Consider the following 26,489-nt stretch of genomic DNA (forward strand, 5'->3'; position numbering starts at 1 on the left):
TTTTAGTGCACCTTCATTTCAAGAAGTCTCTCTACCAAAGCATATCATAGCATCAAGAACATCTCAGATGTAATTGGATTCAGTATTTTAAACAGCAAATTCCAGAAATTCTTCCAGTCAGCAAGTTAGTTTCGAAAGGGGCCTGGAAGGAGAGACTGGAAGTTTATGTGGCAGTTAAGTGGAAAAACTAGAGCTAAAGTTAATGAATTTTTAATAATTTTGCATCCTCAAGCCACTTTGTTTGTGTTTTCCCAAAGCTATTTGCATATTTTTACAAAAAAGGTCTATTGAACTGGCCTTAACATCACCGAATCTGACAATGGAATTGACTCGGATGTTTTTTAAACAATGTGTCAGTTCATTTTATTTCTCAGTTCTGAACACCTCTTGTTCTGTGGCCATTTGTTCAGATCAAAGAAGAGAAAAACAGCTCTTTTATAAAAGCCCACAAAGACAAGACCAAGTTGACCCATGATGCTCAATATAATAAATGCATCTCTGCAATATGGAACCAAAGGCACTTCTGATGACAAGGGTGTACTGGAGCATGCATTTAAGTATCCTAGAGCACAATACCTTCCAAGTAATCACGCTGCTGGATTGCATATACTACAGAGCAGGAGGCTTGCTGAAATATTTGTTCTTGCACTTTTATTCTAACAGCTCGTAATGAACTAGATGGAATAGGTGCATCACAGATTCAAAATTAAATTGCTTTAATTTCTAACAAATATTGTATTGTCTCTCAAACAGCCTCTTATTTTAGTAGACTGGAAAAAAAGAGGACATACTATGAGACTATTTCCTCGAGCAATTTGATAGAATATGAGAGAAGTAATTTCTTAAGAGTACTGTCTTGCTCCCTGGTCTATGTTTTCCTGGAACACTTTTGTTAACACAGTAAGGTTATGTCTACACTACCCACTGGATCAGCGCATAGTGATTGATCTATCGGGGATCAATGTATCACGTCTGGTCTAGATGCAATACATCGATCCCCGAACGCACTCCCCGTTGACTCCGGAACTCCACTAGGGCAAGAGGCGGAAGCAGAGTCGACGGGGGAGCAGCGACCATCAATCCCGTGCTGTGAGGACACGAAGTAAGCCAATCTAAGTCGATCTAAGATATGTCGACTTCAGCTATGCTATTCTCACAGCTGAAGTTGCTTATCTTAGATCGAGTTCACCCCCCCTCCTCAGTGTAGACCAGGCCTAAGTATAAAATAGGTGGACTGAAAACCAGATAAAGTTGAAGGGAAGGCTATAAACATAGTATGTTAGTATAAATAGCTAGTCTCTGCAAATATAAAATAACGAGAGGAGTGAAATACTATATATATATATATATATAGTTGAAAAAAAGAAATGAAGGACCATTTTGCTAATATCCAGTCATCTCTAGAGGGAAAATATCCTATTTTGAACTGGTCTGATGTTCTAGAATAGAAACCAATTATAAGAAGGCAGCCCTGTTTGGAGCACCCCTCTATAGTAGTCCATGGCATGACACATGCACATGCCTTAGCTTCTCCTAGGTCCAGACATAAAAAGAACAGTCTTTCCCAGTCTCCACTCAAAATCCCATCTTTGGCATCATTTACTCAGATACACATACAATAATACATAGAACCCTCACAGTAAAAACCATTCTCCCAATTCCCATAATAAAACATAGAAATGTACAGTGTTTTTCCAAGCTCCTTGTTAGTGAGTTCACAGTACTGTTTCCAGTTTCCTTCTGCCCTTGTTCCAGGGTCCCACACCTCCAGGCCATCATCCTGAGAGTGACCAACCTCATGATTCTTCTGTCTAAATCACAGTCTATCAAGTCAGTTCCACCTCCCTGTACTGACTATTCAGCTTAGGAAGGTACTAAAACTAGCCCCTCTGCTGGTCTACTAGCCCTCAGCTCTTTTCAGCCTCCCACCACTGTCTCTCTGACTAAGGAAGGTCAGCAGGCTAGCCCCTTTTGGTGGCTCCTAGCTCTCAGCCTCCTAGCATTAGCCCTTCTAGCCCAGAACAGTCACCAAACTATCCTCCCTGCTCTCACTCTAGCCAATTCCTCCATCCTTCCAAGAAAGGCCTACAGAGATTTCCTCTCTCTACATACTTTCCCAAGAAGATCTTACTTACCCCTTTCCTAGCTTCTCCAGTTTCTGCTCTCAGGCAGTCCTGACTCACCAAGTCTCTCGCTCACTGGGTCTCCCCCTACTGGGTCCAGGTGCCCTCTTTAAACCCAGTGGAGTGAGCTGTTGAAGCACAGGTGCACTGGCCCTGGTCCCTCTTAAAGGGTCAGTGTCAACTTGTGACATCAACCCTTTTTAATACATCTTTGTTGTACAGAAAAAACTATCATGAAAATATAAGAAAACCTGTGAGCCTCAGGCATGCCACTTTTTCTGTATTAGCCACTACCTTACCCCTGTCACTGAGAATATAAGGAAAAATTCAAGAAAGAAAATAGTTTGCAACTGTTACAATCATTTTTTTCACCTCCTTTCTAAAGGTTTCTGGGATTGGATTGCTCAGAATGTTCTTAATGGAACATGAAACTTTTCATATCTACTGGAGATCAGTGATTCAAATACAGCTCAGGTCAGTAACGAGCCAAATTTGTTTCCAACAGTCTGAAATAAGCAATATCAATCCATTCCTTAGAAGACAGTTGTCCATATCATGAAGATCACCATCAAAATGTATATGTTGGCAGATTCGGCTAAAAACAAAGATTTCAAGGATATGAAGAAACTTGACGCATGGTCCCCTTCAAACCACGGATGGATAAGTCATATTGTCAAAGAAACTGGCAGAAACTTAATTTCTAATCCCCAGGCACTAAGGCACTCCATGGATATAGCACTTCAGTCTCCATGACTTTCAGTCTGGCACCTTACTCAAGCATTAAATTATATACACTGAAAAAGAGTTGTTGCAATGATGTTGAAAATGAAGCTGTCCTCAAAATCACTAGATATGCCACAAATCAGCTCCTCAGAACTAAATTTTCCAGCAGCAGTCTTTAAGTTAGCGTCGCATTTCTTTATGTCCAGTACAGACATACTCACTCTACTAATTATAGATCAATTCAGATTGCTTTTCAGTGAGAGGCTGTACAATGAACCTAGACAAAGGTGACCTGTGGTCTAATTTCTCTCACATTCTGTCAATGTTTTTCATTGTCTTAACCATCAGGTAAACACCAGAAACAGGTAAGTGAAGGATAGATCAAGCTCTAGGTTCATAACTGATCTTAAACATTTTCAAACCATCATGAACTGAAACAACACATTTTGTGATGTGGAAATTCTGGGTGAATCATCAGCTTTTTCTCTTCTGATACATTCACTTTTCATAGAGTGGGATCCTTATCTTAACAGACATAGGAGTACAACTTATACTTGGATTTAGTTACAACAGACTCTTAGAAGGAGCTCTGAAATCCTCCTGTTAAAGAACAGATACTAAATACTGTGCATACTAACAGATTATTTAAGTTAAAAAAAATCTACCTGAGGAAAGACTGTTTAGGCCATGTTAAAACAGGTTCAAAACATGTTTTAGACTGAGCAAGTTGACACTCCTCCTACCTTTATTTCAATGTAAGTAGAGTCAGGATGAGCTCTATCCTGATATCTGGTGGTGAACTGTGGAAACAAACTTCAGGGGCTGATCTTGTTCGCATAGGCACACCCACCCTGCCCAGCATGAGTCTACAGCATCCCAAATGGTCACTTGGGCTGCTGTGGGATCCCCAGTTTCTCCGTTATTGGGAAAGGAAGAATAATGTGTTGTTGTCCTGATTATGTGAATCAAGGACAGTGGAACTGTTTCATGACAGAGGGACTCACCATTAACTAAGTAGCACTCGCTAGACAAGGGACATGAATTGAGAAAGGCTGGGGACAGGCATTTGTATCTGATGGTATGGACTCCTTTTGAGGGCCTGAAACACTAACTGCACCACCTCCTCCTTCTCTCTCCATTGTGGAATATCAGAGCTAATTTTGATTCCATTAGGAGTCTAGTTACAGGCTGCTGAGCTGAATTCACTTTGGGCCAATGGTGCACTAGCACTGAGGTTCCCCTACTACAAGCTGAAATCACTGAGTGCTGGGGAGGCGGGGCTGAAGATATGCTGCTGAGCGGCTGGCAGAGCGGAGCAGTTTGCAGGATGACTGGAGCGGCTCACGGGGCGGCTGGTGGAGTGGAACAGCTGGCAGAGTAGAGCAGTTCACGGAATGGCTGGAGTGGCTCACAGGACAGCTGGTGGAGCGGAGTGGCTGGCAGAGTGGCTTGCGGTGAAGGTTGCAGCAGAACCCCACAGAGAGGCGGGGCAGTTGGCTTCGGACCATGTGAGGTGCCCCTTTGCACCCTCATGCTCCCCCAGGCTGGGAAGTAAAACTCTGCAGATAAACTTTTGAACTCTGGGGCTGCCCTGACCAGGGACAGAGGCTTTTGGGCTGTTGGACTTCTGGGTGATTTTGGGGTTGCTGGACTCAAGAGACTTTTGGGGTCTTGGACTTTTGGGACTTTGGGTGATTTTTTGTGTTGCTGGACTTAAGACCCTGAGGGGAAAAGAACACTGCCAAACTTACTTGGGGGTGCGTCTTTTGCCCATGGTTTGTGTTATGAATCCTGTTTGTGTTGTTTCCCCAACATAATGCCACATTGTTTCCCTCCTTTATTAAAAGGATTTTGCTACACTCAGACTCCATGCTTGTGAGAGGGGAAGTATTGCCTCTTAGAGGTGTCTGGGGGGCGGTATGTAATTGTCTCAGGTCACTGGGTGGGAGCTCGAGCTGGTTTTGCATTGTGTTATTGAAACAGAACTCCTAGATACTGAACCTGGCCCTTGCTGCTGCCAACTCAGATGGGCAGAAGGGTTACATCAGCAAGAGCTTGAGAGAGCCTGAGATCTTTGAAATAGCTGAGTTAGTAATATTGTTATCTATTGCATTCTTTACAGGACTAACAAACTATCAGCACTGCTGGTCTTAGGTTGTTGCAAGAACTTCTTTATTGCTAGCAGTCAGTTGCATTTGATCTGAGTATTTCCTTTGAGTCTGAGGCAGCAGTAGTCCAATTTAAGTATTACTTATCACAAGGTCTAAATAGCAATGAGCAGCCATTAATTATTGTTGGACTTTAAAAATAAATAAATAAAACAAACAATGCAGAAAAATGCAGCAACAAAAACAGATGGAAATATGTTTGAAGGAACATTTAAAAGATCAGAGGCTAATCTGAAAGTTCTGACTATTAAAACAGATTTGTTCTTTGCTTTTTGTGAAATTGAATTAAAGTTCTGGCTTACTCTACAACTTCAACTGAACGACAATACACTGAACCAATGAAACACCAGAAACATCCCATCATTCAAAATAAATTCTTAGGCCTTCTCTTGATGGGCAAAAATGATGTGTTGTTTAATAGTCTTAGTTCAACTGAGTTAGTTTAATTCAACTGAAAAGAGCAGCAAAATGCAGGCTAAAGCATTTGAAGCTATGGAACCTGGCTGTGTTGTAGCCGTACATGGCTACAAATGTGTTAACCCACATCTTAATGGGGTGTCTCAATCATGTTAAGCTAACTCAATTGAACTAATAAACACCTTTTTTGCCCATTAAGATATACCCATATTGGTTGACTACCATGCACGCAGGGAATTCACCAAACAACTAGTAATAGCTGATTAAACTTTTGTGGACATCACATACACCATGGAAAACTAAACACAAAATATATAATTCTGGATGGTAGCATAAAAACCTCAATGTTTGTCTCACAGAAGATGGAATGAGGCTGAGGAAATGATGCCTGCCAATTTGTACCATTAAGACTGACTGGCTAAAGATTTCTCCATAGGTTGGCAGAGAATGGTAAACTTTATAGTGATAATTAATGATTAAAATACATGTTCCATGTACACAATGAATTGGTGTGGAAGATCAATAAGGAACATCCTCTTCAAATTAATATTGATACAATATGATCTTTAAATCACACTTACAAAAGCAGTTCCTTCTCTTGTTGACTTTATTGCAATATTTTATTACAAAAAAGAGTATATTCATAACTTCACATTTAGTAACTTACTCTGATTTTTGGCAAAACCCTCCGAAGTGTCTCTGCAGGATTCTGTTGCATCAGGACTGGAAGATTTGCAACCACACTTGTTCCTTGGATGTCTTGACCAGAACTTACAAAAAACACACATACATTTTAAGTATTATACTACAAGCTGTCCTCAGGTCACAGATTTCATAGTGAGGACAATGACTATTCATATAACAACTATATATATATATATATATATATATATATATATATATATATATATATATATATATATATATATATATATATATATATATATATCCATCCTGAAGAAGGGTTTTTTTAGTTTTAAGAAGATGGTTGAAGATAAGACACACACAAAAAAACTACATTAAAACAATGTAAAGAATAACTTTCATGCTAAACATAAAATCACAAATATGCTGTTTCTAATGTGAAATGTTCTAAGCATATATATCTAGAAAAAATATAAATCATTTAAAAGAAAAATTATATCACTCTGGAAAGTCAAGGAGCCACCCTAATGGAGATTTCTTTAAGTGGCTTGTTAGCATAACAGAACGCAGATGATAAAGCAGACAGATTATAACTTTACTCTAGATATAATGTAGTATCATTATAAATACTAGTTATTAAGATCTCTCTCTTAATCAAACTGCTGCTTTCTCTTTTCACCATTACACACCATCAGTACACTAGCAAGACAGTCAATACATTTGACCACTGTCTGCACAGTCACACTTTTTCCTTTGATATCTTGATAAGACCTTACAAAAAATACATACATTTGAAATTGTGTAACATGAGCTGACCTCAAGCTCACAGCTTTCATAAAAAGGAAGACAAAGCACCTTAGCAGAACAGCTGAAATTACATGTTCCTTTCTTAAGATGTCATAGATAAGCAGGAAAGACAGAAGCAGAGATTGGGAGGAGGGGAAAGTTAGGATGGTGAAAAATATTAAGTATGGAAACTAAACTAAAATCTTTATATTCTGACATAAACTTATCATTTTGTGTTTAAAAATATCAGATTCATTTCCATACTACCAGCCAGGATTAAACAGATGTCACCACCACAGGGAAAACTAGGTTAGAGTACACTTGTATCTCCTGCAGTTGGAAAAGTTACCCTTATGAGAGACACACGGGTAGGAAAGGAGAAAAAGAAATTACAGAAGATCCAAGAGTGGAGATTGGGATAAAGAAACAGTGAAGGAAGGGCATGGGATGGAAATACAAGAACTATCCAGCAGGAGCATGAATTGTTGAAAGACACTTCTAAAATGCTGGAATTCCCATATGAGAAAGAACAAGGGACACCTGGGCATCTAATGACAACAACCAAATTAAAAGCTGTAACTCATACTAACCATTGCCACTTCAAAGTTTTATAACCTGTTATGATGAACAAATCAAAACTTGTTTTAAATGGCTAAAAAGCCCAGTCATACATAGGCACACAAAGCACACAAGCAGCTTCCTTGGGGCACGACAACAATTCATTTGCAATGCATTATCATTTAATTCATAATATGAATAAATATTTTTAAAAAGTAATTCATGCAAAGTCTTAATTACCTAAATACTTCTGTATACCATACCCCGGTCCAGATGATCATTATGGTAAGGGTAAAAGTTTCTTTATTTAAAACATGAGCTGGATTAAATAAGCAACCATTTAGCAAATATAATGATCTCAACAAACTTTTTGTTCTGGCTTGAATTTACAGTTTTGTTTCTAAGTGGCTCCAAAAGTTCCATAGAGTACTGAAGTTAAGAGTCAAACTATTACTGCAGCAGTTAGAGCTTGAAAAGATCTTCAAGAGTTCCACTATTACTTCTAATTTCACCTATCAACATTTAACCTTTTTGAGGAATAAACATAAATTAGATGCTATATTCAGCTACAGACAACTAATCCAATTAACTCTATCTGTTAAATGAATACCACAATGCCTTTAAAAACAAATATCTACCTGACAAAAGTTTTTACAATAAGCTTGAAACAAATGTAATTATTGTGGTTACATTCAATGGAGTCTAGAATGTCTACATTGAAACACTGGAACATGTTACAGGAAAGATTTTCTTTTTTCTGTGCATAGAAAATGGTATGGTGCATCAGTAGAAACATTCAAGAAGGTATTAGCTGATCATGAGAATTAATTTGTTAGTGCCCAGCACTCAAATACATTTGTGATACTGGCAGACTAGTCAACCAGTGTCTGATCTATAACAGCTTAACAGGAGGCATTGCAATTGTAATCAAGACAATCCACTTACGTATCATTATCAAAGAAATCTTAATTAGGCTAGCAATCCCCAACTTGTTCACTTTGTATTGATAAGGATAAAAAAGTACTTGCTAAGTGTATTTGTCTGTGGTTTACCTATGTCCTGCTAGAAGAAACCAAATTAGCGTGTAGATGCTAATTCTTTTTCATGTTTTGTAATACTATTATTACTATACTCAAGTGTCTCTAGATCAAGAAGGATATTAACATTTAAGTGAAGCTTTGGAAGTAATACTGTTATTGTCCTCATGTCTCTTTGAAACTTATGATTGTGAAACATCTGTAAACTATTTTAGTAGTTTAAATGGCTCTTGCAAAGGGCATTATCTTTGAATGGCCATTGAATAAAGATCACAGATTATCAGCACATGCTTTTCTTCCCAGTCCACATGGTGAAGTTGCCTGTCATCTTGCCAGCATGCTTCAGCTTCAGCTATAAAAAAAAAAGGAACCTACGGCCTCATCCTGCATCTCTAGGCTGCTGAACTTTGAACAGGGAAAGTTCAAGGTTTGGTCTGAGATCTTCCAAATATTTATTTTGAATACCCTGGAAAATAGTATGGAAAGACTTTAATACACTTTACATATAGCTGGTTTTGGATTTTGACCTGTTGGAATAATTTCAAAGAAACTTTTGCAAGCCAGCATATAACATCACTGCTATATGAACACTGAAAATCACTTGTATGTAGAGGATTTCTTAAACATTAATAACTCTCTTCTTTTCCTTTATTCATAATTTTAGCTATTTTATTAAGGATTGGCTGACAGTGTGATATTTGGGTAAGTTCTGAAATTCATACTGATCTGAGGGTAAGTGTCCAATACTTTGGGATAGGTATAAATTTAAGTATGATGAACAGAGTTTTCAGAAACCCCTCACTATGTTAGACTTGGTTGTCTAGATGGGAGACAAGGGCTGGAATGCCTGAAGGGGGCTGTGTTTGGCTTCTTGTTAACCAGTATGGTACTACAGATTTGTTATTGGCTTGGTGTATTTAATTATAGAATAAACAACCAGTTTGGGGGATTGCCTGCCCTATTCCTTGTAGTCTTCCCTGAGTGTGGCATTCTCAGTGTGGCTCGTGCAGTCACCCAGACACATTTGGTGTAATCTGGTTAGAACACATATTACCACGGATTAATTGGGTTTGGATCAGAACCCTCATACTAATCAGCATTTAATTTTGATATTGAGAGTTTTAAGGGTTAAAGATTAGTTACAATGAGTGAGCTATGAATATATCACAGTCCCTATGGAAAAGGATAAATGGACACAAATCAGATATTAGGAACAGCAATATACAAAAACCTGTAGGAGAACACTTCAATCTCCCTGGATACACAATAGCAGATTTAAAGGTAGCCATCCTGCAGCAAAAAAACTTCAGGACCAGACTTCAAAGAGAAACTGCTGAGCTCCAATTCATCTGCAAATTTGACATCATCAGCTCAGGATTAAACAAAGACTGTGAATGGCTAGCCAACTACAAAAGCAGTTTCTCCTCCCTTGGTTTTCACACCTCAACTGCTAGAAGAGGGCCTCATCCTCCCTGATTGAACTAACCTCGTTATCTCTAGCTTGCTTCTTGCTTGTATATATACATACACTTGCCCATGGAAATTGCCACTACATGCATCCGACAAAGTGGGTATTCACCCACGAAAGCTCAGGCTCCAATACGTCTGTTAGTCTATAGGTGCCGCAGGACTCTTCGCTGCTTTTACAGATCCAGACTAACATGGCTACTCCTTTGATACATGAACACATGAGGATCTTGAAACAAAAGCCCTTGAAGATTTGTGCTCACAAAGGGAGTTATCCTTTAAGAAGAAAGCCCCAGATCAAGAAATGAAAAATTTGCTCAGGGACAGTGACCAGAAAGCAGGGCCTCCATCTTCACCTGCCCAGATGCAGCTACAGCAGAAGCAGTCAGAATGCAAACAGTGAAAGACAAGCAGCATCTTGAGTATGAAAAGAAATGATAGAACTTCAATTAAGGGAGAAGCAGAAGATTGCTGAGATGAAAGGAGGAGCATAGGAGATGCATGTAACAGCGGGATGCATTGCTGAGGAAAAGGCTCACTGCAGGCAAATGGATGCACCAGGGGTAATTCTGGATTCAAGTAAAACAGAAGAAATTTATTGTCGCTCAACAGAGTGATATTTCATTATCCGGCCAGGGTTAATGTGCAGAATAATGTCCCCAACTGAGGAAGGACGGGGAAGATCTTTTGTGAAAGAAGGATTATTATTTAGTAGGGCTGTCAAGCAATAAAAAAAATTAATTGTGATTAATCATGCAATTAATCACACTGTTAAACAATAGTGTGATTTAAATATTTTTGATGTTTTCTACATTTTCAAATATATTGATTTCTATTACAACACAGTATACAAAGTGTACAGTGCTCACTTATATTCTTACAGATGCCCCCTGGGTTACGCAAACCTGACTTACACAAATCCGCATTTACGGAAAAAGTTCTATAATCTAGTAATAGGGAGGGGAGGGGGTTTTTGCGTAACAGTCGGGTATATGTTTCTGACTTACGCAAAATTCGAGTTACACAAGGCGTTCTGGAACAGAATGCCTTGCGTATGTCGGGGAATGTCTGTATTTTTGATTAAATATTTGCACTGTAAAAATGATAAAAAGAAATAGTATTTTTCAATTCACCTAAAATAAGTACTGTAGTGCATTCTCTTATCATGAAAGTTGAATGTACAAATGTAGAATTATATACAAAAATAACTGCTTTCAAAATAAAACAATGTAAAATTTTAGAGCCTACAAGTCCACTCAGTCCTACTTCTTGTTCAGCCAATTGCTCAGACAAACAAGTTTGTTTACATTTGTAGGAGATAATGCTGCCTGCTTCTTGCTTACAATTCAGCTGAAAGTGAGAACAGGTGTTCTCATGACACTGTTGTAGCTGGCTTCCCAAGATATTTATATGCCAGATGTGCTAAAAATGCATATGTCCCTTCATGCTTTAACAACCATTCCAGAGACGTGTCCATGCCGATGATGGGTTCTGCTCAATAACATTCCAAAGCAGTGCGATTGATGCATGTTCATTTCATTATCTAGTCAGATGCCACCAGCAGAAGGTTGTTTTTCTTTTTGGTGGTTTGAGTTGAGTTTCCACATCAGAATGTCACTCTTTTAAGACTTCTGAAAGCATGCTTCACATCTCGTCCCTCTCAGATTTTTGGAAGGCACTTCAGATTCTGAAACCTTGGGTCAAGTGCTGTTGCTATCTTTAGAAATCTCACACTGGTACCTTCTTTGCGTTTGTCAAATTGTAGTGAAAGTGTTCTTAAATGAACAGCATGTGCTGGGTCACCATCCAAAACTGTTATAATATGAATACCTGGAAGAATAATGGTAAAACAGAACAGAGAACATACAATTCTCCCTCAAGTTGTCCAGTCACAATTTAATTAATGCATTTTTTTTTTTAAAACGAGTATCATCAGCATGGAAGCATGTCTTCTGGAATGGTGGCCACAGCATGATGGGGCACGCAAATGTTTAGCATATCTCGCATATAAATACCTTGCAGTGCTGGCTACAAATGTGCCATGCAAATGCCTGTTCTCACTTTCTGGTAACATTGTAAATAGAAGAGGACAGCATTAACTCCTGTAAATGTAAACAGTCTTAGTGGCTGGCTGAACAGAAGTAGGACTGAGTGGACTTGTACACTTTAGACTGTTTGGTTTTGAGTGCAGTTATGTAACAAAAAAAAATCTACATTTTTAAGTTGCACTTTCATGACAAAGACAATGCACAAAGAACTTGTCTGAGGTGAACTGAAAAATACTATTTTTTATCATTTTTAAGTGCAAATATTTATAATCAAAATATAATTTTTATTTCAATTACAACACAGAATACAATATATATGAAAATGTAGAAAATAGTCAAAATATTGAATTCATTTCAGTTGATATTACATTTAACAGTGCAATTAAAACTGTGATTAATCACGATTAACTTTTTTTTTTTCACAATTAATTTTTGGGGTTAATCGCATGAGTTAACTGCGATGAATCAACAGCCCTATTATTCAAGGAAAAAGAGGCTTCCTAATGAAGTGTGTCAGCAAATAGTTATACCCTAAGGATATAGGAGAGATCTGCTCCAGTTAGCCCATGACAGGCCATTTTGGAGGTCATTTGGGAACACAAAGAACATGTGACAGGTTGAAGCAAAACTATTGGCCACTTATATATGAGTCAGTGAGGGCCTACTGTAGGAGCTGTGACTTGTGTCAGAAGCACAAAGGATTTAAGGACCTTGTCATACCTTAGTCCCAGATTTGGACCTTAGCATCCAAAATATGGGGTTAGCATGAAAACCTCCAAGCTTAGCTACCACTTGGACCTGGTACTTGCTGCCACCACCCAAAAAATTAGAGTGTTTTGGGGCACTCTGGTCCCCCTGAAAAACCTTCCCTGGGGACCCCAAGACCCAAATCCCTTGAGTCTCACAACAAAGGGAAATAATCCTTTTTCCCTTCCCCCCTCCAGGTGCTCCTGAGAGATACACAGACACAAGCTCTGTGAACCTACACAGAGTGACTCCCCCTCTCTGTTCCCAGTCCTGGAAACAAAAGTACTTTCCTCTTCACCCAGAGGGAATGCAAAATCAGGCTAGCAAATCCAACACACACAGATTTCCCCTGATTTCTTCCTCCCACCAATTCCCTGGTGAGTACAGATCAATTTCCCTGAAATTTCCAGAAAAGAAACTCCAACAGGTCTCAAAAAGAAAAGCTTTATATAAAAAGAAAGAAATTACATACAAATGGTCTCTCTGTATTAAGGTGACAAAATACAGGGTCGATTGCTTAAAAAGAATATTGAATAACAGCCTTATTCAAAAAGAATACAAATCAAAGCACTCCAGCCTTATATTCATGCAAATACCAAAGAAAAGAAACCATATAACTTACTATCTGATCTCTTTGTCCTTACACTTAGAAACAGAAGACTAGAAAGCAGAACTACTTCTCCAAAGCTCAGAGAAAGCAGGCAGAACAGAAAACAAAGACTCAGACACAAACTCCCTCCACCCAGAGTTGAAAAAATCCGGTTTCCTGATTGGTCCTCTGGTCAGGTGCTTCAGGTGGAAGAGACATTAACCCTTAGCTATCTGTTTATGACAGACCTAGAAAAGTATCCTTGCAGCTTTTACCCATTAAAGGGGAGGCATTTGCTAGAGGTCTGCAGATATTGTTAGACCTCTCACTAAACCTTCCAGGAATGCAAAGAATATATCTTGTGATAATAGATTTTGCTACTAGGTACCCTAAGGCATAGCATTGTCCAATTTTGAAGCTGAGACCATGGCCACAGCTTTGTTCACTATCTTTAGCAAAGTAGGTTTTCTCAAAGGAATTTTACCAGGCTATGGTACTAATTTTATATCTGTAGTTTCTGAGATGTTATGGGAGTTGTGGGGGTAAAGCATTTGAAAGCTGCACTATACCACCCTGAAACTAGTGGACTTGTAGAAAGGTTCAATGGAATTCTAAAAGCCTTGTTTGGAATGTATGTTTCCAAGCATGAGGGCAACTGGGATGTATTACTCCCATATTTACTGTTCACATATAGTGTACCCCAAGAATTCACAGGGTTTGCTCCCTTTGATCTCTTGTATGGAAGACAGGTCATGGGACTCTTAGATTTGATCTGTGACTTTTGGGAGGGTAATACTAAGGAAACAGAAAAGTCAATGGTAGGTTACAGCACTGCATTTTCTAAGATTTTATGATTTGTTGGGGATGGAGATACATTTAGATCCAAAATTATTAAATAAAGTTGAGTTATGGCTGCAATACTAACAATCTATAGGTGACCTTTTCTGTTAAAGATGATTATTTCATACTTTAAAAATAGCTTAAATTTCTTCTTCTGATTGGCAGAGACAGCAAGACCTGAAGCAATGATCACAGGGTTGAGGTCCAGCAAACCCGGAGTTCTAGTCCCATCCCTAACAAATACTTGCTGTATGGTCTTAAATCCACATCAATAAATTGAACGGTCATTGCTTTAACCTCTCCATTTCACTTTCCCCATCAGTAAAATGGGAACAATAATACTTATCTATTTACCTCACAAAACTGTGGTGTGAATTAATATGTACTGCACTTTGAATATGTAAAACATTATACAATTGCTTTTATTATTGCAGAGCAGCATACAGCTTCACTTGACTGCAGAAAAACTTGAGAGTCTCTGGATTAAGTTTAGAAGTGTGAGTAATAAGGGTGATGTCGCAGTGGGAGTCTGCTATAGACCACCAGACCAGGGGGATGAGGTGGGCGAGGCTTTCTTCTGGTAACTAACAGAAGTTACTAGCTCACAGACCCTGGTTCTCATGGGAGACATTAATCACCCTAAAATCTGCTGGGAGAGCAATACAGCGGTGCACAGACAATCCAGGACGTTTTTGGAAAATGTAGGGGACAATTTCCTGGTGCAAGTGCTGGAGGAACCAACTAGGGGCAGAGCTCTTCTTGACCTGCTGCTCACAAACAGGGAAGAATTAGTAGGGGAAGCAAAAGTGGATAGGAACCTGGAAGGTCTTCAATGCTTATAAACAGATTGACAAAGGCCCTGGGGGGTTTCACCTTTCTCTGTAGCATGGGGCACAGGTCACTTGCTGGAGGATACTCTGCACTCTGAAGTCTTTAAATCACAAGTTGACGACTTCAGCAGCTCAGACACAGATCAGGGGTTTGTTACAGGAGTGGGTGGGTGAGATTCTATGGCCTGCATTGTGCAGAAGGTCAGACTAGAAGATCATAATGGCCACTTCTGACCTTAAAGTCTATGAGTCTATGAGGCAGTGACCACAAGATGGTTGAGTTCAGGATCCTGACACAAGAAAGAAAGGAGAGCAGCAGAATACAGACCCTGGATTTCAGGAAAGCAGACTTTGACTCCCTCATGGAACTGACTGGCAGGATCCTCTAGGAGAATAACATGATGGGGAAAGGAGTTCAGGAGAGCTGGCTGTGTTTTAAAGAGTCCTTATTGAGGTTGCAGGAACAAACCATCCCAATGTGTAGAAAGAATAGTAAATATGGCAGGCACCCAGCTTGGCTTAACAGTGAAATCTTTGCTGCTCTTAAACACAAAAAAGAAGCTTAAGAAGTGGAAGACTGGACAAATGACCAGGGAGAAGTATAAAATATTGCTCAGGCATGCAGGAGTGAAATCAGGAAGGCCAAATCACTCATGGAGTTGCAGCTAGCAAGGGATGTTAAGAGTAACAAGAAGGGTTTCTTTGGGTATGTTAGCAACAAGAAGGAGATCAAGGAAAGTGTGAGCCCCTTACTGAATGAGGGAAGCAAGCTAGTGACAGAGGATATGGAAAAAGCTAATGTATTCAATGCTTTTTTTTGCCTCTCTCGACACAAAGTCAGCTCCCAGACTACTGCACTGGGCAGTACAGCATGAGGAGGAGGTGACCAGCCCTCTTTGGAGAAAGAAGTGGTTCGGGACTAGTTAGAAAAGCTGGACGAGCACAAGTCCAAGGGGCCATATGTGATGCATCGGAAGGTGCTAAAGGAGTTGGTGGATGTGATTAGAGAGCCATTGATCATTATTTGAAAATTCATGGCGACTAAGGGAGGTCCTGGATTACTGGAAAAAGGCTAATATAGTGCCCATCTTTAAAAAAGGGAAGGAGGAGGATCTGGGGAACGACAGGCCAGTCAGCCTCACCTCAGTCCTTGGAAAAATCATGGAACAGGTCCTCAAGGAATCAATTCTGAAGCACTTAGAGGAGAGGAAGATGATCAGGAACAGCAGGGATTCACCAAGGTCAAATCATGCCTGATTAACCTAACTGCCTTCTATAAGGCGATAACTGGCTCTGTGGATGAGGGGAAAGCAGTGGATGTGTTATTCCATTGTCAAAACTTTTGATATGGTCTCCCACAGTATTCTTGCTGGCAAGTTAAAGAAGTATGACCTGGATGAATGGACTATAAGGTAGATAGAAACTGGTTAGATCTTCAGGCTCAATGGGTAGTGATGAATGGCTCAATGTCTAGCTGGCAGCCAGTATCAAGCAGAGTGCCCCAAGGGTCAGTCCTGGAGCCAGTTTTCTTCAATATCTTCATTAATGATCTGGAGGATGGTGTGGACTGCACCCTCAGCAAGTCTGCAGATGACACTAAACTGGGAGGACTGGTAGATGGAGGTGGATAGGTAGGGATAGGATACAGAGGGACCTAGACAAATTAGAGGACTGGGCCAAAAGAAACCTGATGAGGTTCAACAAGGACAAGTGCAGAGTCCTGAACTTAGGACAGAAGAATCCCATGCACTGCTACAGACTAGGACCGAATGGCTAGGCAGCAGTTCTGCAGAAAAGGACTAGGGGTTACCGTGGACGAGAATCTGGATATGAGTCGACAGTGTGCCCTTGTTGCCAAGAAGGCTAAGGCATTTGGGCTGTATAAGTAGGGGCATTGTCAGCAGATTGAGGGATGTGATCATTCCCCTCTATTTGACATTGGCAAGGCCTCATCTGGAGTACTGTGTCCAGTTTTGGGCCCCACACTACAAGAAGGATGTGGAAAAATTGGAAAGAGTCCAGCAGAGGGCAACAAAAATGATTAGGGGGCTGGAGCACATGATTTATGAGGAGAGGCTGAGGGAACTGGGATTGTTTAATCTGCAAAAGAGAAGAATGAGGGGGGATTTGATGGCTGCTTTCAACTACCTGAAAGGGGGTTTCAAAAAGGATGGATCTAGACTGTTCATAGTGGGAGCAGATGACAGAACAAGGAGTAATGGTCTCAAGTTGCAGGGGGAGATTTAAGTTGATATTAGGAAAAACTTTTTCACTAGGTGGGTGGTGAAGCACTGCAATGGCTTACCTAAGGAGGTGGTGGAACCTCCTCTTTAGAGGTTTTTAAGGTCAGGCTTGACAAAGCCCTGGCTGGGATGATTTAGATGGGGATTGGTCCTGCTTTGAGCAGAGGTTTGGACTACATGACCTCTTGAGGTCCCTTCCAACCCTGATATTCTATGAGTCCATCATGTCACTTTCCTCTCATAGCAGCAGGTTTAAGAACGTTGATTGTAATTTAAAATTTTATTTTACAATATTCAGTTGTATATTTTTGTTCATCTTCTGATCTTTCAGAATACCACATTGAAAACATACAAAGGACACTGAAATTCCACAACATGAGTATAGGCAAGAATATTAACTAAAATATTATCAAATTAAAGGTTGACAATCTTCAGAATAACAGACAGTTTTAGCGACATCTGCAAACTGTTTTGGAGCCAAATTAGTCTAAACACTAATAGAAATAATTTAAGAAATAAGATACAGAAAAATAACATACATGATAAAGATTTTGCATGTTGGCTATCCAACTCTTCTCCTTTTCTCTTCCTCTCTCATTCCCTCTTCTTTTTACCTTATCTCAAGAATATAGACTGTAATTTTACCAAGAATGCAACTATAGTTTACAATAACATCCAACTTAAGAAGTGCATCAACATTTTGGGTTTTTTTAAAAATATATCTATTAAGATAACTAGGCTACTTCCCTAACTGAAATTAGGATGACATTCTTTAAAATATTACAACCCACTTGTATGTCTAATTATCATATCACTTTTAAATACATAATGCTCCAGTAGAAGGCAGGAGGTCTCATTAAGTGTCTCATCTGCACTAGTGTTCCCTGGTTTAAAAACGTTGTCCACAACACAGTTATCTTAGCCAGTTTCAACAGCTCACAGCTATATCCAAATTTTTTTTTTAAAAACCATTCAAAATGAGGGTGAACTAGATTAGAGAACAGAAAATTTAAGTACAATTTTACAAAGTTTCCAGAACATGTTTTTAAACCTATTTTTAAAACTGAATGAAAGGATGTTATTAACTCAGTTACCATGAATGAGTTTACATTAAATGATTAGTTATTTTGTGATGGATGTGGTTTGTTGCTTTGGGGTTTTTTAAAATCAAACATCAGTATCTCATTATTTACTTCAAACAACAACACTAATGCATCTAACATTCATTATGTGCATGTTAGTGATTTGTTTAATACTTCTTCGAAGGCTCACATGCTAATCACATTACTTGCACAATTCCAACAAAATCTTAGAGAAACAAAAGCATTACCTGGCTGAAGGACAGTGATTTGCTTTCTGAAATTCAGCAAAATGGAATTTAACAGTACATCTTAATCAACAGATACTATGACAAAATACAATCTTTGTGAATAAGAAATTTAAAGAAAAGGAGTGCTTCCCCTTTAAATGAGAACTACTCATGGTGACTGGCTCACTGCCAATGAGAATTTGGAGCTGGAGGCATTACACCACCTCCACACAGCCTGTAATTTTCCAACTGTGGAAGATTTTTCTTATATTACTACTGAAGCAGTAGCATTGTGGATGGTTTTCTTTAGCTACTCAGGTCTCCAGAATTAAAGTGTATTATCTCTAAACATTCAGATTAAGACAGTTTTAATACTGTATGATGGACCAAAATAAATGCTACATAGTTATTTCCTTCAGAGGTCACAGTAAATGCAATGTTATAGAGAAACTGTTCCTTTATCAATAGCACTAACTTCAGAAAAGCTCTGCCAGAGCCCTATACTTTAAGGCAATTTAGATCACCCTTTTTTGTGAGCAAATTTCATGCAGACAATATCATTTATGTACAAAAATTCAGAACTAAATCTTTGGGTATTTTTCCCATCTTTCTTCAGTTTGTAACCATGGACATATTCACAACATGTCAAATTTTCAAAAAAAAACTCTCTAAATTTGCACTTCAAAATATAACGTTGGGAACATTAATTAAAAAAATCCTGCACGCAGATTGCGCAGACAGAAAATATGGCCAAATTTAAACTTGGCACAACTGTACAGCCTTATGTGTCTATAACAATGTGACTGTGAATATTATTATTATTAGTCTGAGTTGGAATGACATCACAAGTACTGATAAAAGTCTTTATATCACATCATCTGTTTTGTTTCACTATGTATTTTAGAGAAACAAAATTATAGAAAATGTTTAAATGTGAAACTATTGTATTGTTACTACTTGGGACACGTGCAGAAGAACTTTGAATCCAATCCTGCAAGCCCACTTCACATGGAACTCCCATTGAAGTCAACAGGGAGAAGTTAAGCGATAGGGATCTTTTTTACTGAAAAGATTGAGAAAGTTCCTGACGTGACAGCAAGTGATATGAAATTTTTAAAGAAGCAGCTTAAGGAAAATAAACATCTAGAAGAGTCACATTATCGAAGGCCAAATCTATAACCCTTACTAATGCTGAACAGTATTTAACCACACAAGAAAATCCTACTGATGTGAGTAAGGGTTTCAGAATCTGGCCCTAAATAAGAAAGAAAATAAGAAAAGCAAAATTACGTAGGAAGCTCATTAATAATTGTGGATTACCACTGTATACTGCAGATGACCGCTACATCCTTCACATGTCTTATACTAATGCTAAGAAATTGAATCCAGAATATTTAAAATGTTCATATTATAGTTCACAAAAATCAAAACAAAATCAAGATTTAACTCACACTTTTCCTGTGATTCCCCAAATGTGAATGTTAATAATAAAAAAAAAGGGTAATCACTCATCACCAAATACATTAATTTTTAAAAAGTAAAACAATCTCTGCTGGGTCTCCATGTATCTTCTGTGTTATCTATTTGAGGCCAGATGCTACAAACACTTTCTACTGGACATAAAAAATAACCGCTTTTAACCTGAGTAGTCCCATTGAAATCATAATCTACACTTATACTAAGTGTTTCCAGGTTTGGACCTTTACTATGGAAGCTCCTCAGGGCACAAAACATGTTTTCTTCGGTGTCTTGAATAGTGTTGAATACACTGTTGGTGTTTAACCAAAAACGAACAGCAAACCTGGGCGTAATAAAGTCTTTAGAGAAACTAAACGCAGCTGTTATCTAGAAAATGAACATCAGAACTATTAAATATTGTATCTACTAATATAGTACTACTAAATATCAACCCCTGTAGACATTTAGTGTGCATATTGTATTAATCTTTGGAAATTTGGGCCAGATCCAACAAATCTTTCCAATGAGGAGTAGTCCTCTCTCACATGAGAGAAGGTTTGCAGCAATCAGTTCTATATTAACTGTATTGTTAATCTTTTAAAATATTCTTAAAGTGCATTCAGAAATTTAAAAAAATAAATGAATAGTCTGGTAGTCTCTAGCTCTCATTCAGGTACATGTGCCTCTGGAAGGAGGAGAGGATGCAAAATTTTCTCTCTTGGGCAAGAACTGCTCCCCATGCTCCCCAAGAGATGCATATTACCCTAAAGCAGAAAGATAGATAAAGTGAGGGCAGGTCCAAGACCCTACCTCCCTTCTGCACTGGCCTGAAGAGTGTGGGGCATTCTGCTTTATGCTGCATACCAGAGAATGATGAAGCACAATGTCTCCAAGCTCATACTTAGCCAGTGCAACCACATACTGCCCCTTATTAGAACTGTGGCTAAAAGCTGCAACCTAGCTCAAAAGATTTGTCAGCTGGTTACGGATGAATTACTTTGTGCTGTACATCTGTTGTTATTTCTTAAATTTAGTAACCCTTATAAATCCACAGGCTTTAATGAATGCACGTGAAGCCTGTAATAGTGATTCAGTGCTTGGATGAGAGAATATCGTGTTTGGAAGACTCTGAAGCCACGTGTTGTGTATTTTGTGTCCTGGTTATTTAATTTGCACGTCTGCAAAAGAAGCATTGAATGTGAAGAAATCTGATATTGGCAAATCAACCAATTATGACAGCATAGTGCAATTTGCAAGCATGCCTACTGACTGACAGTTCTACTCAATTTGTGAAAACTGTGTCAAACTGTAAACACACACCCTTTTGTCTCTAAAACACCAATTCAAATCCAAGCAGGGGTACACAGTGTCACCTAGAGCCTGCAGGGAGACCAGAGATCCTTGTCCAGTCTTTTTGTGGAAAGAAGGGGGTGAAAATGTAAAGATCAGACACGCCTACAGCTCATGAGCTCTCCAGGGAACAAACCTGGACAATAGAAAGACAGCTGGGGCTATTTGTGTAAATCAAGCCCAGAGACTTGGAAGATCCTGGATATAGATGTGGCTAGACAGCCAGACCAGTACGAGGAGGGAGGAAAGCCATCCTTGGAGGGATGTCTTTTGGAATTACTATGACCTGGTCTACCTCTGAACTTTGAGGAAAGGGAGATTTATTGTGTATTTTATTTACACTGTACCAAGAGGGAAGAAGCCCTAAGGAACTGTGTCTTTACTCCTGTGCTGAAGAAATTTAGGGACAGGGTTGGCTATACGGGAAAGAAAGATGACAGAAGTAGGCTTGAGGAAGGTGGTAGAAAGAGTATGGGGCAAGATCCAGAGACCTTGTTTATGGCCCAAGACTATAGTTCTCAACATAAGGAGGGCACGAGCTCCGCTTTGACTCCTCGCCTGTAAAGGAAGACATTGTTAAGCAGCACGTAGTAACCAAAAGTTGTATTTTTTTCTGATGGCTGCTCAGTGGCATATGGGAAATGGAGTTTGGTGGTCTCAGTCAAATTGCTGGTAGACAAAGAAGAGAGAAAGTAAACCAAAAAAAAAAAAAACCCATACACTATCACAACTGGCAATCCTTAACAGAATGGGCATGAAGAATGAACTTCAGCTATTCTTGTACACTGAAATAGTAAGGTGGCCAACACAGTTCAAGGGTGAGGAAATGGGTGGAACACTGTGTCTGTTCTGAGTATAGATGTAGGACATTAAGTCTCCACAGCTGTTGATCTGTCACCATTCATGCGCTAACATTTACATGTAAAATTATTTTAAAGAATTGTAAGAGTAACAAATAACACTAAAATGGTAGAATGAGATTTTCCAAAGTGCTTCATGTTGGCCTAAATCTGCTCCCATGGAAATCAGTGGTAAAACACCATTGACTTCCATGGGAACAAAATTAGGCCAACATGGTGTGCTGCTGAAAATCCCTCTCTTTATGAAATTTATATCTTGTTGGATACTGAAAGCTAGTGTGCCCCAGGGTTAGTGCCTCAATGCATTCAAGAGGTGCTGTATGTACAGCTTTCGTTATGACTGTGTATCCTGCTACATGATCCTTTCAACATCATTTCTACTTTGTTCAAGGTGTTAGGATTTAAGAGCCTAATCTTGTAAAGTGCTGAACCTCTTTGACTTCTGTTTTATATGAAATGGGAAACTGAGAGGGCTCAGTACCTTGCAGGATTCAGCCCTCATAGAGATTACTGAACATCAACTCCCTTTCCAAGTTTTCAATTCTCCTCCTGTAAAGTACGCTGGTTGCCAAGGCAAACAACAAAAGCAGATAAATATCACTGTCAATAATAGCAACCACATGGTCAAAGCAGCTTCCTCATGCAGTACAAGGATTAGTTACTATGTAGTTTTCATTTACTTTTAATTTAAGATTTTGATAGAACATTTACAATTATTTAAAAATCATTACACTTCTAATTTTTAAACCTACTTATTACAAGTAACATCTAACATTACTTAACTAGTAGAAAGGGATTTTTTGACATTTATTTTTAATAGCAGAAAGAAAATCTTTTTAAAAGTAGGAAAATATGCTTGTCATCAGCCTGCAGTTATTGACAGATGTGGTGCTTTAGACTATTTTAACAAAAGACTACATTTCTAGTGTTCCTTTAATATAAGAAAATGATCTTTTCTGTAGAAGAGACATCTGTTCCTTCCACCACCGCAATGCATATCTGATATGCAGTAGTTCTTGCTTTCATGTCAGGAAACATTAACTATGCTCACATTTTAATTATAGTGCTATAAATAGAAGTTATTATGAAACAACAGTAATAAAAGTATCTAATAATTTACTTAGCTGACATTTTAATAACTATATGAAAACTGGAACCAACTTCATAGAAGGAACTTCATTCTGATACAATCACTTCACCTAAAGACCACAAGTTGGGCAAAGAATGAGAAGAAGCAGAACTACAAATTGAGTTGATAAATTAAACACATCATTATCAGGGAGACTCTACAGACAATACAGCTCTTGAAGGAAACTAGTAAGTGGGTTATGCCCTACCACATCACAAGCTGTACCCTGATACTAAATAGACAACTGGGGATAGAAGAAAAAAAACCAACAAAAAGGGAATTGACTAAGAATTTTTGATAGATTTTGAAACTGAGGCTATACATGAGATTTGGGAGCCAATTATTAAAAAGACAGGTGTCAATACATCTATCAAATTGCAGAATTTTCTGATGGTAAATGATAGTAAAGAAATAGAAGAGACTCTCTTCATATAAAATTGGTATCAAATTTAAGAGATATACTTCTATATATATATATGGGCCCCTGAGATCCAGCTTCCCTGGCATTAGGAGTGTGCTCATAAGACAGAGGGCAGAGTCAGATCACCTTCGCACTGCAGCGATTCCTAGCTTCCAGAACAGTCCTTTGGGGCCATAAACAACCAAATATAATTTAAAGCACTCTTAAAGCCGCTTTAAATTACTCCAGGAGCCAAGGGCCCATTTCTGCATATACACACATTTATCTTTATGCATGCAAGTAGTCCCATTAACTTGGAACTACCCAAATGCACAATGTTAAGAACACACAAGTATTTCCAGGGTTGAGGCCCAAACATGTCTCCAGCTAGCCCTAGGACTGTTATGTTACTAAAATAGTGTAAAGCCACCTTGTCCTCCCATGACAAGCTCAACTGGACAAAAGAATCTGGACTTGTATTTTAAGCTTCTAAAATGGTGGTGTAAATAAGAAACAAAAAAATCTGAAACTATAAAATATAGTTGAGCTCTATTATAAGAAACACAGATGTCCCAGTATCAGAGGGGTAGCCGTGTTAGTCTGGATCTGTAGAAGCAGCAAAGAGTCCTGTGGCACCTTATAGACTAACAAACGTTTTGGAGCATGAGCTTTCGTGGGTGAATACCCACTTCGTCGGATGCATGGGACAGATGTCCCAATTATGATAGCCATGTTTGCCTTTTTACATTTGAATTTGTAATCCTTTTTCCAAAATATGTTTTTTCAAAAACACTTTCCCTTCCTGTTCTTCTACTTCTTCCACTGAATGTGCCTCTGGGTTGTTTTACAGTGAATCTTGATAAAATCTACATAGACTTTAAACTATGAAAAATAAATGAGTTAACTAACTTTCAGTGCCTTGGTTAATTTAACCTGTTACTAAATATGAACAATCCAATGGCGTTTAAATATGATTAGAAAACAATACTTAACTGGATAATATTGTAGCTATGTATTCATAGTAACCATGTTTACCAAGATCAGTTTTGCTCAATTGAACGTTCTTATTTTGTTTTCTTATTGAATAATTGCCAAAAGGATTATAATGCAGACAAGTGACCATTTTGTGACCCTGCCAAGAAAATGTACTACAGTAACCTCATTCTTCTAAGAGTCATCAGTTTCTTTAACTAACTTTAAACATTAATTACTATGGGATAACATTTCAAAAACTTGTATTTTAGAAAAACCTTCAGGATCATAAATGTGAATGTGTTTAAAAGGACACACATGACAAGTCGCAAAGCCACTCACTCAAATTTAGCCTGGCTGACCCTCTGTCAGCAAATCTGATTGGCTCTGCAACTCTGTGAGCCTGCTTGCTCCCTCCATCTGTACAGTCCTTCCAGCACCCCTGGGAACCAAGCACCCCCAGCCACTGGAGAGAAGCAGAGTGGGGGCACCAGGAACCTCAGTCCCTAGGACAGTGAGAGGATTGAATCTGGGCTTTGGGTGCTTCCTGGGGAAGAGGAGATGCCAGAGGATGAGGTCTGGGACTCCAATAGCCATCTGTCCCTTGGTGAGGATAGTGCCCTTCAGACTGAACACCTCTCTGGGTAAGAGCTTGGGGTTGGGTGTGGGGCAGGGAGACCATGGAGCTGGTTGCAGGGGGAAGAGAGCTCAGAACTGGGTGCAAGACTATGTGTGGGGGGGGGGAAGAAGACTGTGAAGCTGGGTGTGGGGCACCAGAAAAGGAACACGTGTAGAGCTGGGTGCAGAGGGGAGAGTGTAGGGTTGGGCACAGAGGCAACAATGGAGGGAATGCAGGCCTGGGACCCGGGGGACAGAGCTTGAGGCTTGGTTCAGGCCCAGAGAGGAAGAGCTCTGGGACCGCTCCTTAGGAAAATTCTAGTTGCATCCCTGCTCGTACACAAATTCTAGCAGCAGTGAATATGTTCTGCACATAAATTTCATCTTGCAGAATGAGTTACATAAAGCATCTGTTTTCACTTGTTGTCTAAATGGTTATACCAATAAGTTTATCAACAGAGGTGGCTCCATTTCGGTCATGAATGAAACAAAATCACTATAGCTCACTAAATACATTTTATGGTCCTTTTCAATTCAAGGCACTGCACAAATGTGAGCCATTATACATACTGGACCAACTGGCTTTCACTGTTACTTGTCTTTCCAAAGATTTCACTGGCCTTATGAACAACCCAGTGCATATAGAAGATATCTCCAAAACATATGACAGTAACCTCAAGGGCAACAACCAGAGTTTGATACTGACACTATTTTTTGGGACTTAAAAAGTATGAATGAGTTTTGAAAGATGCTTTGAAAATTTACAGTTTAAGATAGAGAACATATTTTTAAAATCCAGAATAGGTTGTGGTGACTAACACAGTGCACAACAACATGAGTATTGTATCCAAATGTTGCCTGCACACACTTGAACATCCTGTTTTCACTGCTACAGAAGAGAGGGAGAAAGGGGAAGAAAAAGTGAGAGTGAATGGTAAAGAGGCAGCAATAATGGTTATTGTGTATGGAATGAATGAAGAGAGACAGCAGTTCAATGAGTGAATGAAGAAGTAGATTAAATGAAGGGGGTGCTAAAGTAAGGAGGGAAAGAGAATGAAGAGGTAGAAACTGCACTCAGAAGTTTAAAAACTTGAGCTCAGACAGCCATTTTCCCACTCCACACAGGAGAAAATAAGTATTAGAGGGAACACTGATCTCAATCTAAATTCCAA

At 39.0% G+C, this 26,489-nt stretch overlaps 1 protein-coding gene across 3 annotated transcripts in view; it reads right to left on the bottom strand.

Annotated features, from left to right (window-relative positions):
* PPP4R4 (protein phosphatase 4 regulatory subunit 4) overlaps positions 1–26,489 on the bottom strand; it is a 115,795-nt gene that overhangs the window by 71,952 nt on the left and 17,354 nt on the right. The window contains exon 3 of one of the 3 annotated variants that reach the window (XM_030558847.1): positions 6,099–6,201. The exons of 1 other annotated variant lie outside the window; for it this stretch is intronic. In XM_030558847.1, the coding sequence (XP_030414707.1) occupies positions 6,099–6,201 (103 nt within the window). Of the gene's footprint in view, positions 1–6,098; positions 6,202–26,489 lie in introns of those variants that run through there. One more of the 3 variants, XM_030558848.1, reaches the window with a different exon arrangement.

Source organism: Gopherus evgoodei, chromosome 4 (assembly GCF_007399415.2).
Source record: "Gopherus evgoodei ecotype Sinaloan lineage chromosome 4, rGopEvg1_v1.p, whole genome shotgun sequence".
Taxonomy (NCBI): Eukaryota; Metazoa; Chordata; order Testudines; family Testudinidae; genus Gopherus; species Gopherus evgoodei.